We start from the raw sequence: 18,355 nt of genomic DNA on the forward strand, positions 1-18,355 counted from the left end.
AAATGGTTCCTTGGATTCATTGTCATTGACTCGACTGCACGTGCATACTCTGATCACTACATTGCTCATCACCATATCTTCTCTTGCATATCCCAGATGGGTTCCTTGTTGAAGCATCTCTTTTGCTTTTCTGCTTCGATTATTTCTTCTCTCCAGTGGGAATAAGCTTTTTCATGACCTTGTCCATTCTTTGGTTTTACGTATATATAGACCACGTGTTACTAGTCACTAGTTACCAAAGAGAAACGGTTTTGTTTTGCAACCAGGAGGCACACCCATGTTTGATTCTCGAGTTCAGAGTACCCCAGGACTAGTACTGTTGTGAGTTATGGCTACGTATATAAGCCTAACAAAAATCTCAGAATATACATGTATTTTCTGGTCGTAAAGTATGAATCTTTATAGAATTCTATATGTTGTTTTGCGCATCACAAAAATGGCTTATAAAGCTTCCTGGTCTAAAGAATAGTGGAACAACGATAACAGACACTGTCACGTACTTTTGCTAGTTATGAGAAGAGTGCAGTCTGTAACTCCGTACGAAAAGAGAAGCTGTATTCTGAAATAGTTTGTGGTTTTGGACTTCTGGGTATTCACTACCACAACCACACAGTTGACACCCCTGTCCCTGCTGATAAGTTTAGTGCTAAATGGTATTATTGGCAGAGAAAATAACTGAACATTTATTTCTGTCACTTACAAGATATATTAATCGTTTAACACCATCTCCATGATCAAATCGTTCCAATTATCAATAGGTCCTGGTAAACACCAGTGCAAGTAGTCAGGATTTGGATCTGTGGCATTTTTATCCTTTGCTAACGGATGGAAATGCCAGTATGGACCAGGATGTCCGTCAGGCCTAAGTAACGAAAGTTTAGAGACGTTCAAAAATTTCATAGTTATTCTTTTACTGGAGTGTCCAATGGTTTCTGAATCCTTGAATGATTCCAACTCAACGTTACGGAAAATAACTTCCTCATCGTTCAAATGAATCTCTCCTTCTTTACATGGCGCAGTTCTATCATATGTTCCTCCTGCGTTTCCATACCCATTCTCGTAATGGACTGGTGTCGTGGTCCTGTACAAAACTACGGCGCTGTGATTAGAAGTGTGCACAAAGTCGAACACTGTTCTAAGGGCTTTACGATAACCATTGTCCAACCCATATTCTGTCAAGTTCTTCCCTGGACAGTTATGACAACCTAGAATTGTGTTGTTTTCAAAGTAGGTTGAATCTCTCAGAAACCATCTTCCACAAGAAATTATTACATAATCGAAACTTGTATATTGATCAGCCCATTTCTTATCTAGTTTGTCGATGTCTAACCGGAAAACGTTCGCATCTTCAGAGGCCTTGACTAAGAATGGAGACCAGATCACCGTGAGGGAGAAGTTATATGATGGAAAGTGCCAGCGTTGAATTCTGAACCCCTCGTCATGGTAAGCTTCATCCGCTGCTTCTACCTGATTAGATGCATAACAAAATTGGTTTCCATGCAATTTTTATCTAAAACTCAAATCATGTTACACTTCAATATGAAGTCAGCCAGTGACTTCCTAAATCAGAAAGGAAGCCTGCCCGAACATACCTTGGATAGAATGCAGAGCAATGACTGAGCATGGTTTCGAGAAATAGAATCACCAATGATAGCCCAATGTTTATTTCGCATTGAATCAAGGAATTTCACTGCATTAAACCTTGGTAATTCGCAGTCTCGTGGTCTCCATCTCCAGTATAAGAACCCTGAATCTGGTCGCCCATTTTTAATACAATTCTGGTCGTCAGGAAGGATATTAGAACAACTCTCAGTATTGTACACAGGTCCTGATGGATCCGGAATCCATTCCCCAATTGAAAGATCACATTTTTCTGCAATTATAACCCGAATTTCTTACATAAATCCATCCATTAATATGTAAACATCCGGTTTGCATTAGAAACTTAAAATGAACATTAGAAACTCAAACCTTTCATTGGAATCTGATTCTGATTTTTGCTTGTCTGCAACTTAGCGGAATCCTCTGAAGGAGCAAGTGCTGGTGAAACCGTATCGTCTACTGTTTTCAGTACAGAAGGAGCAGCTGGTGGCGGCGACACCGCCGTCTCTACAGAAGGAGTTTTAGTGATGGCAGATGATAGAAATCCAATTGAATAAATATCATCGTTAGTGATAGTAGAGTAAATGATGTGAAAACCGAGACATATCACAAGAACTGAAACAGAAAATCTCACTAGAAAATGGGATTGCTTGAATACGGACCATGGCTTCCAATCTAACCTAGTATCCTTCACCATTTTCTCCCCGATTTTACAGAAGAAAAATATGAACAGAAAGGAACCTTACAAGTAACAACAATACTGCACTTTCCTATACCAGATTACTATAAACGAAAGCAATAAAAACCCAAACTTCAAAAAGATTGTTTCTTAATCACCAACCCATTATTCTTGCTTCTGCTTAAGAAAAATAATTTTTAGTTGTTCAAAAAATAAGGAAAAAAAATCAATTAGAGAACTGAAATGGTAAGCTAATTATTTACGTACAAATGGCGTCTCACGTCTTCCTCGGCCAGAGACTAAATCTGCAGGCGTATTAATGAGAAGATCTCTCATTCTACTTTAGGTTGAGCACTTCCAATTCAAAGTTGCCAAGTTTGATTTTTGAACGGGAGTCTGGAGTACTTTGCTAATGTAGTAGGACTATTAGTTGGACATAAAAATTCAATTTGTAATAAAATCCCAAATTGAAATCACAAAATTGGTTAGAAAAAAAAGATCAAAATCAACAATTTCTAGGTGAAAAAGATATTTCGATTTTGATATTGTTTAAATGGACAAAAATGTAAAAATAACTATGATGTAAACAGTTTCATCCTACCCATTTTCAAATACTTTTTCTTATTTTTAATTTTACATCAGGATGCATCCAGTTTCATCTTGTTATGAATCCAGTTTCATCCGTGCTATTTTTTTAGTGTCCATTTCATCCATACTAATTTTTACTCGTCCATTTGAACCATGTTTTAAAAATATTTAGATAAATAATCCATTTTCCGTAATAAAATCTCAAATTAAAATACTATATACCATAAAAACCAAAGATCCTTTCAAATTAATATTTGGGCAATTATGACTGCGCCCCATTCCTACTGCTCCTCTAGTGTAGAAAACATAATTTGGACAGCGCTAACCATCAAAACAGATTAACCAATATTCAAAATCTTCAACAGACGTGAAAAGGTTCATCCGTGATGGAAGATAACGATTGGACTGGCTTTTTAGGTAGGTTGAAATCAATGGCGCAACTAGACTTTTGGTATCGCCCTGGCTTGAACATTTTTTTTACCTCTGGCTTAAGCCTGAATTTTACATATTACTTATGGGCCAATATAAAATCAGCTACTCCCACCGTCCCATATATATATGCGGAGTTTTGATTTTTGCTTGTCCCGTTAGATAGGCGGATTGGTATTTCCAAGATGAATATTTCCATACTTTGTCCTTATTAATGGTAGATAGAAAGTTGGGTTATTAACAGGAGAAGGGGTAAAACATGAAAAAACATAGAAATTTATGAATCCAATGTACTTTTCTTAATCTAAGAGAATTTTCTCTCACCGCCTATATATATGTGATAACTGTTCTCGGGTTTAGCTAGGAGAAGCCTCGCTGTAGTTTCGCCCCTGGTTGAAATGGAAACAATCATGATAACTGTTCTCGGGTACGGTGTTAAACACTAATTACATGCGACTTCAAATATCAGGCTAAAATGCAACACGGGGAAGAAAAGTAAGGGTGGTGCTGAGTTGAGCCAGTATATTTTTGTTGAGAAGCTCCAAAAAAAAATAGTCTTCCAGATGGACGGCCAAAAAAATCATTTAGAAACCGTATACTCAAAGAAAAAAATGGTAAATCCTTTTTTGGGATCAATGGGCTTCAGTTAAGCTTTTTTGATTAAAATTTTTGGTTTGGAAACAGTCGGTATAATTTTAGAATGTGAAAAATACTAGAACCCCCTATTATATGGGTTCAACCATATACAAGCCCCACAAAATGGATCTTACACCCTCAACTCCACACTTTCCGTTTTTGATATTTCTAGGCCCAGAAAAAAAAAATTTGGGGCCTGGTTTTCAATTTTCCCGGATTGCTGACGTCATCAGGATTTTTAATAAAAGTAAAAATACCGAAATTAACCTTCCCTATTTATAGACGTTTTATACCTACCAGAAACTGAAAACCAAATCAGATTCAGCTCTTTCTTCTCTCCGCTCTCGTTCAGAAACAGAATTGGAGATTTTTCTTCAGACGAATTCGTGAATTTTGATAGTTTCATACTGATTTTCGTTAATTTGATAGTAAGAAAACGAGAAGAAGAACAACATAAACGAGAAGAAGAAGAAAACGAATTTTCTCTCAATTCGTTGAGGTGTATTCGTCTGTTTTTCAGATCTGACGAGATAGTGAAGCTGCATTGATGAACAACAAATAGGTTTGTTCGATTTTAGCTTTTCTGTTGCTTGATTCACTAGTTTTCTCATCGATTTTTTGAATCTCGATCTTCTACTGATTACGATTTTTGTTCTGTTTCGAATTTGTTGAGTCTGAGAAGAGGAAGAAGACAGTTGGGAATACATAAATCAAAATAGGTACGAATTGTGATTTCGATTTAGTTTTCAAATTCAATTGATTTTGATTTTAATGTTTCGATCTATTTTTGTCACTTTTGATACTTACACATGTTTTTGTTGATGCTTACACATGTTTGTTTGATACTGAGAAGAGGAACAAAATAAACATTGTTTCAGAAGAAATAAAACAACAAATCTAGGTAAGAATTTTATGTTGTTTTTGATTTCAGATCTGTTTTCAAAATTTTTTTTGAATTATTTTGTTGTTCTTTCATGTGCGATCTGTTAATTTGTTGTTTTACTTTTTGTTGATACTGAGAGAAGTATGAAGAAACAATTTTGTTTCAAAAAAACAACTTCAAATTGATTTGTATACATGCTGTTTTTTTTGTTACAGTATGTGTAACTTGAGGTTACACATATATATCATGTTGTATTTTAAGCATGCTTAAAGAAGATGCAGATGTTTTTTAGTTGCAGCATGTGTAAATTTATTTTACACATATATATCCTCTTTGTATTTTTAAGCATGTGTGAGGAAGATGCAGATGTTTTTTTAGTTACAACATGTGTAATTTTAGTTTACACATATATATCCTGTTGTATTTTAAGAATGTGTAAGTTGAAGTTACATATATATGTCCTGTAACATGTTTTATTTGTAAACAATTGTATCATCTGTATCTTTTACTTATATTTAGTTTGCCGCATAGAATATACTTCTCACGAGGGGGCAACGCCCCCGAGTGAATTGCGTTCGTTTTCAAATTTTGATATTCTTATTGTGTATTTGATATTTTCAGGTTGTCATGGCTGTTGTTAGTTGCGCTGCTGTTAGTTGCATTGCTGTTGTTCGCTACTTTTCTGATTTCATTACCCTGCGTGTTAATACTGATATCAAACTTGATGAGTTTAAGGAACAAGTTTGCAAGGAATGGAAGCAGTTTACTCCACTTGGTATTACTTTCTTCTTTCGAGAAAGTGGGAAAGATTTTCCGCTTGACTGTGATTTTTCTTTGTAAGCTCTTATATCTATCACAAATAGTAAACAGAAGACCAGTGTTGATATTTTCTTGCAAAATGTTCCTCGTGTGGCCTCTTCCTCTAGCTCTAGGGCAGATTCTTCTATTTCTAATGGGTCTAGTAGTACGTCTTCGTCCACAAACAATCTTACTGTTGCAATGTATTTGGAAGATAAAAGTAAGCCAGCGAAACCTTTGTTATCGGATGGTTGGCCCAAGGTTCTTGGTGATATTGGCCATGTGTTTGTTGAAGGAGTTAAGCAAGTCAGGGTTGCTTTTACCAAGTATCGTCTTCGCACTGGTTTCCAAATGATTGTAACTCACAATGAGCGTTCTAGGTTCACGGCTAAGTGTGCAGATGAAAAATGCGGCTGGAAATTCCATGCAGCTTCTATCGATGAAAGGAACGAAATGTTTCAGGTAGGTTTTCCGTGTTCTGTCATCTAATGCTTAGCATATGTTATGTTTTGTTACAGTATGTGTAACTTTGGTTTACACATGACGTTTTTGGAACCATATTGTGTTTTGGTTGAATTGTTTATATTTTGTATGAATCTCTTCAGGTCAGGTCTTATAACCCTGAGCACATTTGTGGTGCTGGTGGACGCAACTTGAACCAAACTTACTCCACCAGCTTCTCGTCTAGTTTGATTGAGGAAGAAGTTCGCAAAAATCCTCACAAGAAGCCCAAGCAAATTGCTGCTGATTTCCAGACCAACTATGGGATCAACATGGAGTACTACCAGGCATATAATGCTAGGGAAAAGGTTTATGATACGATTTATGGCGACGATGTCAAGTCCTACTCGCACTTGGTATGGTATATTGATGCTATAAGGGAAACCAACCCTGGTAGTGTGATAAAGTTTGAACGTGAAAATAAACAGTTCCAGCGGATTTTCATCGCATTTGCTGCATGCATCAAAGGGTACCGGTTTTGTCGTCCAATGGTATACTTGGATACTACTTTCCTGACTGGTACATTCAAAGGTTGCTTGATGGCAGCTACTGGGATCAATGGTGGTAAAGGTATGTTTTTTCTATGTGTTTTTTTTTTTATGAACAACTTCAGTTGACAAATAACTAACAGTTACACATGTGTAACTCTCAGTTACACATTACTTTACTCAGTGTGTAACTAAGAAAATAGCATCTGTAACCTTAAGTTAAATATTTGTTTTAGCATGTGTGAAACTTATTATTCTTTCGATTCTGCACAATTTTTTTGTAGGATTTTTCCCCCTTGCTTTTGCACTAGTCGATTCTGAGACGATCGACAACTGGGAGTGGTTTTTAAGGAATTTGAAAGAAGTTGTTGGTGATGGGAGGCCAATCACCTTCCTTTCGGATCGCCATGAAGGACTCTTGCAAGGTGTTCCACTTGTTTATCCAGATGGGTTCCACAGCTTCTGCTACTATCATTTGACGAAGAATATACCCATCACTGCAACAGATCCTAGGTACTCACTTGTGATGGACCATTTCCGAGAGGCGACATACGCACTCTCACCTGAAAACCATGTGAAAGCCATACAGAAGATTAGAGATTTGAACTGCGATTGGGTGGCTGATTACATCGAGACAATCCCACCTGAAGCATATGCGAATGCCTATTTCAAAGGTTGTCGGTATGGACGAACATCTAGTACTCTAGCAGAATCAGTCAATAGCTGGGTTCTGGTTCACAAGAAGATGCCTGCATCTGCTCTTCTTGATCAGGTTAATTGAGTGTGTGTGTGTGTTTTGTTGTTTTGTTGTCTTTTTATTTCATGTTTTGTCACTTTATGCATTGATGAGTTTTTTTCTCCTTTTCAGATTAGGAGGAAAATAATGTGTTTGATGGCGGAGCGTCGTGAAATTGGTCCTAATATGATGACTCCATTAACCCCTGAGTATGAAGAAAAGCTTGTGGCTCTTCAAGATGAAGGTTTGGCTTGGGAAGTATTGGTTGCTAGTCCTACCGTGTTTGAAGTTATTAGTGAAAGGTCTCACATGGTGGACCTCGAACACGAGACTTGCACCTGTCAAAGGTTTGGTTTCTTATGCTTTTTTCTTCTCTTTGTATGTTCTTTTTTTTAAGAATGTGTATATCCACTTTACATTAGATATATGCATGTGTTAATAATAGTTACAAATTTATTTTATATGTGTAACTTAAAGATACACATCCTGTACATGCACCTGTAGCTAGCTAATTTTGAGTGTTTTATGATTTGTATGTGCAACTAACTGATTTTTGATTTGTTTTTTGTTTTCTTCCAGGTGGCGCGTATATGGTTTTCCTTGTGCTCATGCTCTTGCAGCCATACGCAAGATTAAACGTGAGGCTATTGATTTCATTTCACCGTATTTTACAAGCGACTATTTTAGGAAGACTTATATGCATGCCATCCAGCCGATTCCCAACTACAACAGGCCTGTTGAATATCATCCAGACGACACCGTCAACCCACCTACCGTGAAGAAGCAACCAGGTATACCACCAGGGAAAAGGATTATAAGTAAACACGAGAAGAAGGTGAAGAGGAAAGTTCATTGCAGCAACTGCAAGGAAACAGGTCACAACAAGGCAGGTTGCAGGAATCCTCGGAAGTTCACACCCCACTAGCTTGAGCCTAACAAAATTCATTTCTGCAACTAATGATTTGATTGTTATTTATCTTTGATTATTTGTTTTTTTAGTTTTCTTCATGTTGGTTTTCATGGACCAAACGTTTTTATTTTTCTTCAACGTTGATTATGTGTAAGGATGATTCATTCAGATTTTATATTTTGTCAGTTCACAGTTGAAATGCATTTTATTCTATTTTTGATTTATTGTATACGTCTGATCAGTGGTCAAATGCTTTTTGTAACTTTTGTTTACACTCAAATATATGGATGTGTAACCGGAAGTTACACTGCTGTGAATGCATGTTTAACATTAGCTTACACATGATAAATGCTGGTGTAACTTTATTTTGATTTATTGGGCAATCCGATCAATGACTTGTGTAACTTCAGTTTGCACTCAAATATATGGATGTGTAACATTAGCTTACACATGATAAATGTATATGTAAAATCAGGTTACACTTTCTGCATCAAATTAAGATGTATATGTAAACTCAGGTTACACTCTTCTTCTTCATGCTCAGTAGCTCCATGCTCAGTACCTCCATGTACATCATCTTCATGTTGCATAAACTCTTCCTGGGTCACTTTGTAAGGATCAATACCCATTGCTTGCATAATTTGGCAACTAAATTTGTGAACCTTGAATTCCGCTGTTCCTGAAAGGTCCCCTTCTGATATCCCTTCTCTTGCAATTGCATACACTACTTTAAGCATTGCTTGCTTTTCTTGCAGTTGCTCTTTCAGATGGCTATTCTCAATAGTTTGCGCTTTCAGCCAACTTTGCAGGTCGTCCTTGCTGGGTACCTCGGTTGATATACCCAGCTGCTTCTCAAGCTGTGAAAACTCATCCACAAAGCTAGGAGTTGGCTGCAATTAACAGATGGAGAGGTTAAAAAGAGATTGCAAAAAACAGTTGAACATTCTAAATATACATTTTTCGGTTGTATGTGTAACTTAAAGTTACATAAGCACATTTAATATGTGTAACCTATAGTTACATAAGCACATTAGATATATCTAATGTAAAGTGGATATGTGTAACTAAAGGTTACACATATATCTAATGTAAAGTGGATATACATATAAAATGTGTAACCTATAGTTACATAAGCACAGGATATATATACAAACAGGATATATATGTTACATAACCTATAGTTGCATTCACTTGTGTTATCTTTTGCATGTGTAACTATAAATTACACAAGCACATTTAAATGTGTAACTTATAGCTACACATGACAATTTTGATTACATCAAAGTTTTATCTAAATTACATTACCATAAATTTACAAAACCTAAACCAACTGACATATAACACTTACCGAAAACTGTGTCATGTCTGTTTTCCAAATGTAATCAGAAATCTGGTATATATCCCATCTCCCAACCCTCGGGATATCTTCCTCGTGGTTCTCAACTTTCGGGATTAATCCTGCTGGCGTGTGTTCAGCAAACAATAACTGCAACATATAAATTTTAATTAGTCGCTTGAACAAAAATATCCATCACGTAACACTAAAACTGCTGGAATAGAAATTACACACAAGCTTTTTACCAGTAGGGATTGCACACAAGCCTTCACATTTGACAAACAACTAAGATTAGTATGAATCTCTTCAAACAAGTGCTCGTGTATTAAATCAGGCCACGACACCTTGAGCACCGTATCATAAGTTTCAACGATACTAAGATATTTCGCGTTCACTCCATTGGAATTTTTGTCGCCAAAAAACAATACACAGCAAAGATAAAGACCTATCAGGCAAACTAGATTCTTTTCATCAACTTTCTTTCTTTTCCCACTTTTTCTCCTTTTTTCCATAAGTTGTTTTATCTTCTCTAAAATGTTTGTCTTAGTCACCGTCGTCTGATGCTTTGTAGATTTGATATCGGTGAAGTATTTGTTGTATAAAACATTGTCATTCAAATCACTAGGACAATAGTACTTTAACAGCTTCTGACCCTTTCTGCTTCCAATCCTCTGCATGCAAAATATACCAGCCAGCTTTGCCGGTGTAGACTCTATAATCTTATCATCAACAAACTTGAATGAACATGGTATCTCACAATCCATGTCAAAGCAGTTCAAGAGCTTCAAGACGCCGTGTTTGTTGGTAGTTATCTGTCTTGTTGTAGTTGGTACAGTTGTATCATAGTCATCGTAATACATCATTACGAGTTCTCCGTAAGCAGCTCTCCTAAGATATCTATGAGCCCTATCAGTCAGTCCTATAGGCTTTATCACCTTTACTAAATCCTTTACTGCATTCAACGACTGCCTTAGGTTTCCTGTACACATCACACACAAAAATAGCATGAGTCAGTATGTTGTGTACTTATCAAATACACTCGTTTTTAACTACAAAATGAAAATCATGTTACAAACTATGTGTATTTGCCAAATACACAAACTGAATCATTCTATTCTGTGTTGTGTAACCTTAACTTACATGCATATGAAGGTTTAAAGGGGTCATTTTTTTATGTCCAACTATAATTTACAAACACAATACAGTCATAGGTTATATTTTTGCATGTGTAACTTTTAGTTATCTAGGCAATTGCCAAATCAGTTATGTTATTATGCATGTGTAACTTGTAGTTACACAGTCAATTGGCAAGTCAGTGATTAGATTTTCAATGTGTATCTTATAGTTACACAGCCACTTTGCAAGTCATTGGTAACATCTTGAATGTGTAACTCACAGTTAAGATGTGTAACTACAAGTTACACAGCCACTTCTGCAAGGCTCATTTGTATGTGTAACTACAAGTTACACACTCAATATACAAACCACAACATAGTGGTGAGATTTTGAATGTGTAACTTAAAGTTACACATGCCCTTGTTTGCGTAGTTATACATTCAAAAGCATCACTTACATTAGAAACTTTTAAATTTCTTCAGTTAGTAGATTTTAACTACAAGTTACACACTCAATCCTAGACATTCTACAAGGTGTAACTTTAACTTACACATGCATATTAATGAGTAACTTTAATTTACACAACCAATTTTCTATGTGTAACTACAAGTTACACATCCTAAACACAACCAATTTTTTATGTGCAACTACTAGTTACACATCCCTAGGCAAGTCAGTGGTGACAGGCTCACTTGGTATGTGTAACTATAAGTTACACAATCAATATACAAACCACAACACAGTCAGTGGTTACATTTTGAGTGTGTAACTTATAGTTACACATGTCCTTGTCTGTGTAATTACATATTCACAAGCATTATATGAGAAATAAACATGAGACCATGACAACAATAGTTTTCACAACTTAGTACCTGTAATTGTATCATCTTTTCTAGGGGGATTCATTTTTCCTTTCACCATTTTTATTCCAAAAGAAATTTGATTCTGAATCTGTAGTTGATGTAGTAATAAAATCAAGTTAGTTGATTGCAATTCAACTTAGAGTTTCTAGGGTTTTCAAACAGTAACATCTCAGAAATGAAATCCACTAAATCAATCAGTTATATCACATCCATGACTTACCTTTGTTTCTATTTAATCAGTTATTTCATGGATTTTATGCACAAACGATTGTTCTCCTTCTCCGATCTGTAAAATTATCAGTCAGAATGAGTTATGTTTGTTGTAATCTTATTACAAACCCTAGTTCAGAAATTTTCGACCCACGAATCAGTAACAACAGGAATCAAAACTAACAGCTTCAAATCAAAACTTACCTAGTGATTAATCGTCGGAGTATTTCATCAACAGGAATCAGTAACAACGGCGATTTAGGGTTTGAATCTGAAACTGAATCTGAAACTGTTTCTTTTGATTTTTTTTGGTTTTTGAATCTGAAACTTTTTCGATCTGTTTCTCTGATTTAGGGGTTAGCAAATGATGAATAGTTTTTGATCTCGATCTTTGTTTTGGAACAGATTTCAGGAAGATTTCTTGATTTTTTGGGTTTTTTTCTAGATTTCTTTCTGTTTCAGGTGAGTGAGATTTGTTTTCTCTCTCCTTGGAAATGAAATAATGGCGTCTGAACGAGAGAAAGGTAGGTGACGCCTCTTATATACTTGAGGCTAATTTAGTCTTTTCGCTTTTATTAAATTTATTTTTTAATTCAGGCCCTACTAATAAAACTCTTTTATCTAGGGGCCTCATATTATGGGTTATCCATGGGTTGGGCCTGAGCCTAATTTCCCGGTTTAGAATCTAGATGGATAACCAAATAGACCATCCAGAAATTATTTACCCAAAATAGGTTTCTTGGTCTCTTTTGCGACCCAAAATATGTACCATGGTCCTAAAATATAAATTTATCACTGTGATCTCAAATTTATTTTACGATTCAAATTTCACCTAGTTGTTAAAAAATAAATAAATACATAACTGGTCCAATAACTCTCGAAATTTTATTTTCCGGTGTACACAACGAATAATAATTGATACGGTTTAAATATCCATAAATGCTTAGGATACTTTTCTAATACCTAAACATAATATTTTGCCCAGCTTTTTGTCTTTAATTTCAGAGACAATTGACTAAAGTACCCTTAACTACAAATTTGACATTGTCAGAGGTTATAATGTTCTAGGATCACTTTTTTTTCGAAAAAAGAAAACGTTATTAAGAAAAGAAAAACCAACCAGATACAAATTCAGTCAACCAGACATCACAGACTAACCTACATATGCAGAAATAATTCCCAGTTATTCAAGATTTGAGAATTGTCTATAAACTTAAAGTGTTTGACTGACAACTCCAAAGAATAAGAGTTTGCTTGATATGGATAATAATATGATATACTGATTTTGATCTTCCCCTAAACATCTTATTATTTCGTTCCTTCCAGATGTTCAAAAAAAAAACATAATGAAAAAAGCCCTGTACCTGTTTACTTCGTCCTTTCAATAAATTGCTACTCCAAGCTTCAAAAAGCTGAAACACTGTATCCGATAAGGGCTAACAAATGTGAAAAGCTTTTATGAGATAACCCCAGATATAACAAAATAAGAGTAACATGATACTGTAATATTTTTAATGAGATACAACATAACGTTTTTATGTGTAATGTAAATGCAAATACCGCCAAACTACTTAAGAGTCTAGGACGTGTTCGTTGATGGATGATATAAAACTAAAGCAAATCAAACACAAACGGCAAACAACGATTGTACTTGGGAAAAAATATAATCTGGAGTAATATTATTTAAATAAAATAAAAGAAGAGTTTTTTTTTTTAAAGCATGTAAAAGAAGAGTTAATACTTGATAGTTGATGGGGGTTTGCTTTTGAAAAGGCGGTAAAAAAATAGGACGGAGATGAGAGATCTATTAAATGTGTAGCTATTGATAATGAATTAATCACAATTTACGATCCAAAAACTTAATTAACCAAGTTACTGTGATGCAGGTGATATTTACACAATTTAATAGAATTGGAAGAAGATCCCATGCTTGAATAGTTCTTTTCGAACTCATCAATGAAGTTTGTTAATGACCATATATTTATCCTAGTTTAAATCGAGAAAACCAATTTCATCCCAGCATAAACAAGGATGAAACTATGTACATCACAAGTTAAACCTAAAAGAAACCAGTTTCATCATAGTTTTCAGATAGATGAATACAAAGTTCAACTGAATCTAAAACAAGATGAAACTAGTTTCGTACTAGTTAAATATGGATAATTTTTTTATGCAAATGTAAAACATGATGATATCAGTTTTATTTTATTAATGAGTAAATTCTTTTTCTTATTTTAAACTAGGATGCATCTAGTTTCATTCCGTCTATTTTTGAATATTTTTTTATATCTTAGTTTAAGTCATGATACAACCAGATTCCTCACAGCAATTTGATTTTAAAAAAAAAAAAAACTTTGATATTATTGTGAATAATGGATCGTAGTTTGGTAGATTTATTTAAACCCTTTCCAAAAATATACCTTTTGATAAAAAAATATATAATTTTTTTATCAAAATTCGACTTATATTTCGTAAGTTATGATTTTTTTAATGATTGATTTTAAGTTTAAGAGAGAGAAATGGATAACAAAAGAAAGATAAAAGGTGAAGGGTATAAGTGTCTATGAGATATGGTGTCAATTTCACCCATCCATAACTTTTACTAGTCTTTTACAACCAGACTTTATGTTTTCTTGGTCATTTGACCCATTTTCTCATGTTGAAAGGTGCCAAATTGGTCATTGACTTGCTGATTTAGTGAATTAATGAATTATTTTTCCTTCCTAGTTTGAGGTCTAGGGGTTTTATTTGAGGCATATCAATTTTCCCTCCAAGCTTTTTTTTAATGGTCATGGGGTGTAAAATGTGATAAAAAGACCAATCTAATTTCGAATTAATTACCAAAACTAACCCGTATAAAAATAAATTCATTACCAATTTCTATAAAAACCAAAAGCTAAATAAAATAAAATTATATTCTCATCCAATCTTTCCAAATTCCTTAAACCCTAATCAATTTTATTTATTTTTGATCTTCATGTCCAACGATCTCCGATCCAACCAAGAAAAGGTAAATCTCCATCAACTTGTTCTACTATTAGCATTTATTCATTGATTCACATGTTTAAAACATCAATTTTGAAAATCAAAATCTTTGATTTACCCAGAATCGGTTTATGTAGATATGTCGTATCAACCGATTACGGGTTTTGTTCTTCGATCCATGAAGAGCATGCACATGAATCAGTTAATTATCGGATGATTAGTATCGACCAATTCTGGGTAAAATTAGAATATAAAAAGACATCACAAGAACCGGTTTATAGGTGCATTAGCATAAACTAATTCTGGGGACTATTTTTTTTTAACTTTGTGCTCCTATAATCGGCTTTTATGCACGTGGTTAATATACCGATTATGGAAATTGTATGTTCAGATTTTATATCACAATCGGTTTTTATTTATGTGTCATATAACCTGATTGTAGGAGCAGAAATTCATGTGTGTTTTTCTTATTAGAATCGGATTACATATGTTGTCCTATGAACCGATTGTTGGACTAGATATTTTTTTTGTGTAGATATGGACTGCGGTCACTTATCCTTTTATTCTCGAGAGCTCCAACAGGAGGATGTTGATAGGACACCACAGGCATAGGTACCTAGAAGCCAGTACAAGTTTAGATTCCATATCGCAATGAGTTTTTATATGTGTCATATAAACTGATTGTATGAGCACAAATTCCTGTATGTTTTTATTTTTAGAATCTATTTTGTTCTTCATTCCATGAAGAGCATGCACATGAATCAGTTAATTATAGGATGATTAACATCAACCGGTTGGTGAAAATCAGAATATGAAAATACATCACCAGAATCGGTTTATAAGTGCATTAGCATAAACCCATTTTGGGAACTAATTTTTTTTTCTTAAGTCTGTGCTCCTACGGTCGGTTTTCATGTATGTGGTTAATGTACAGATTATGTGAATTGTCTGTTCAGATTCACAATCGGCATTTATATATGTGTCATATAAACTGATTGTAGGAGCACAAATTCCTGTGTGTTTTTCTTGTTATAATCAGATTACATATGTTGTCCTATGAATCGATTGTTGAACTAGATATTTTGTTGTGTAGGTATGGACTGCTGTCACTTGGTTTTTTATTCTCGAGATATCTAACAAGAGGATGTTGACAGGCACCACATGATATGGTACCTAAAATCCAGTACAAGTTCGGCTATTGTAGGGAGACCCATTTGGAGCAGGCCAGGCACTAGCTGACAAGCTTGCATTAGAAGAGCTCGTTGAGCTCATCAGGTTTTCCAGGAGAAGGAGGGATGAAATTGATTTCAGAAATAAACATATGAATAGTCTGTTTGAAGAAATGGATGAAACTGTTGTTGCGAATGCACGTGTTGCTACTGATGGTGATGCTGCTGCTCCTGATGTTGGTGCTCCAAATGCAACAACTCCATAATGTTGATGCTTTCTTATAGATATTACAAGTTTAAGTTTTAAGTTTTCAAGACTTTTGGTGGTTTAAGCTTTAAGTTTTTAACGTTTTTTTGGATGATTATGGTTTGAATTTAACTACAAGTTTTAATTATAATAATGTGTATAATGAGTCTGTGGTAGAACACGTTTATGCAAGCTTCAAACTTTGTTTTGCAAATACAGGCAACAATCGAGCTACATGATTGCACCAATAAACCGATTTTTAAGGCTTCATCAGGGAATCGATTTATTTGGTTATCAGTATGATCCGATTCTTCATTCCTCAGAAATGTCAGGTTTCTGTATCTTTTTTCTAGTCAATTATGGATTACATGTGCAAACATATAAACCAATTAATGTCAATGGAAAGTTTTTTTTTTTTTTTTGTTGATTTTCAGGCACAATCATTTATGTTTTTAATCATAAAGACTGATTCTCATGGACATCAAAAAATAATCAGTTTTTATGGACATTCGATAAGACCAATTGTGTCAAATCATTTTAGTTTTTTTTAATCAAAAAACTAGCCGTGGGGGTCTTTCTCTATATAAAGAGACCTTATCCTGGACCCAATTTGTCTCAAACTTTCTCATTATATTCGATCCTACTCCATATACTCTACAACTACTCATTTCATACCTCCACATACAAGCAGGGCATCATTTAACTCCGCCGAAGATTTGGCAATCATCAAACATGGTACCTTGAAAGTCGAGTTGTAGATTGCTACCCCGTAAGGGTAAAATACGAAACTTTTTGGACGAAGTATATGACAAATATAGGCAAGGTTATGTGAACCAGGGGAGAAGAAGTCTTCAACAAATCGATGAGAAGTTCCAAGTCATCCAAAATGCGATCGTTGCTTTTATAGCTATCCGATAACTGATTTTGAACTCTAGCACCTTTAGCTTATTCTTTCAATAATTTTTAAGTATTTTTATGGTTTATTCTATATAATTTACTTTTATCAATTTGTAACTAAAAACGTAAGTTTGTGTTGTGTTTTTATAGCACAAGTTCGTAAAATCGTGATACTTATAGGAAATGGGAGAAGTATTCACATTTGATGAAATCTCTTACTTCATGGTATCTAAAATTCCAGAGTATACCCCGAACTTTAGGGTGGGTAAATCAGAATCAGATTCGTCTGAGGAAGATTGATAGTTTTAGAAGTTTTTGTGTAGATTTTGTGGGTAGATTTCTATGTAAACCCTCACAAGACTATAACTCGTCCACTAGGGTCACCTAGGGTTTCAAAGGCTTGATGCACGTGCTAAGTGCATCCGTGATTCCTACTAAAAGGAGTAGGTTCGAATTGAATGAAAGTATGAATAATTTTTTCTTATGAAAAAGAAACAATCGGTTTATATATATATATGACGCTAAAAAAACACAATTATGAGAGTCGGATTTTATCTATGCATATTTTAACTGATTCTTGATGTCCTTCGTGAATACAAAAACACCTGTCGAGAATCGGTTTACGAGTGGATGAATGTAAACCGATTCTGGTAGTGTTTTCGAAAAAAAAATCAAAAATTTTCGATGTTTGATGTTTTGAAGATCGATTTACATTAGTTGATCTCATATTTAACACGGTTAATGAACGCCTAAACCGATTAATTAATACTAATTAATCAGGGATAATATAGGCGGTAAGAGAATAGTTAGCTAAGGGATCGTGTGAAATTAAAATCTAATGACCCTTGTTATTTTTTAAAATAACGTGCCTCAAATAAAACCCATACACCTCAAACTAGGAAGGTTATTTTTGCAAAGAAATTTCAGTAGGTTAACAAATACACATGCAAAGATAATGTAACCAAGTGAGGATATTTACGAAGATATTATAAACAAGTGAGGATACGTATGAGTCTTTCTTACGAAATTACTAAGTCGATTAGGGTTGCCCGTGGTTCGGTTTGGTTTTACAAACCAAAGAACTAAATCGATATCTCTTATGAAAAAACAAAAACCAACCCAAACCATACTCATTTCATAATATTAGATATCAAAACCGTTCCACCGTATTTTATTTATTTATTTATTTTTATTTTTTTTGGTTTTTTATTATAGTTTTAATTTTTTTACCAGAATTCAAAATTTAATTATTAAGTTCAAATTGTTATAAAAGAACAAAATC

The 18,355-nt window shown here is 34.5% G+C and overlaps 2 protein-coding genes and 1 long non-coding RNA gene across 3 annotated transcripts; 1 reads left to right on the forward strand and 2 right to left on the reverse strand.

The window, feature by feature from the left end:
- Positions 1 to 708: 708 nt before the first annotated feature.
- Positions 709 to 2,299, reverse strand: LOC113360779 (protein trichome birefringence-like 25). The gene is made up of 3 exons (XM_026604242.1): positions 1,972 to 2,299; positions 1,593 to 1,873; positions 709 to 1,467 (listed from the first exon to the last, which is right to left on the reverse strand). The coding sequence occupies exons 1-3, from the start codon at positions 2,297 to 2,299 to the stop codon at positions 709 to 711; spliced, it is 1,368 nt and encodes a 455-aa protein (XP_026460027.1).
- Positions 2,300 to 7,607: 5,308 nt separating this feature from the next.
- Positions 7,608 to 8,289, forward strand: LOC113362207. Its single transcript, XM_026605160.1, has 2 exons — positions 7,608 to 7,687; positions 7,920 to 8,289. The coding sequence occupies exons 1-2, from the start codon at positions 7,650 to 7,652 to the stop codon at positions 8,263 to 8,265; spliced, it is 384 nt and encodes a 127-aa protein (XP_026460945.1). The 5' UTR covers positions 7,608 to 7,649; the 3' UTR covers positions 8,266 to 8,289.
- A 2,056-nt stretch (positions 8,290 to 10,345) lies between these two features.
- On the reverse strand, positions 10,346 to 12,109 carry LOC113362208. The gene is made up of 4 exons (XR_003365619.1): positions 11,980 to 12,109; positions 11,786 to 11,851; positions 11,575 to 11,653; positions 10,346 to 10,565 (listed from the first exon to the last, which is right to left on the reverse strand). It is a non-coding gene; the product is annotated as an uncharacterized LOC113362208 (long non-coding RNA).
- Between the last annotated feature and the right edge of the window lie 6,246 nt (positions 12,110 to 18,355).

This window comes from Papaver somniferum, chromosome 3 (genome assembly GCF_003573695.1).
Source record: "Papaver somniferum cultivar HN1 chromosome 3, ASM357369v1, whole genome shotgun sequence".
Classification (NCBI taxonomy): Eukaryota; Viridiplantae; Streptophyta; class Magnoliopsida; order Ranunculales; family Papaveraceae; genus Papaver; species Papaver somniferum.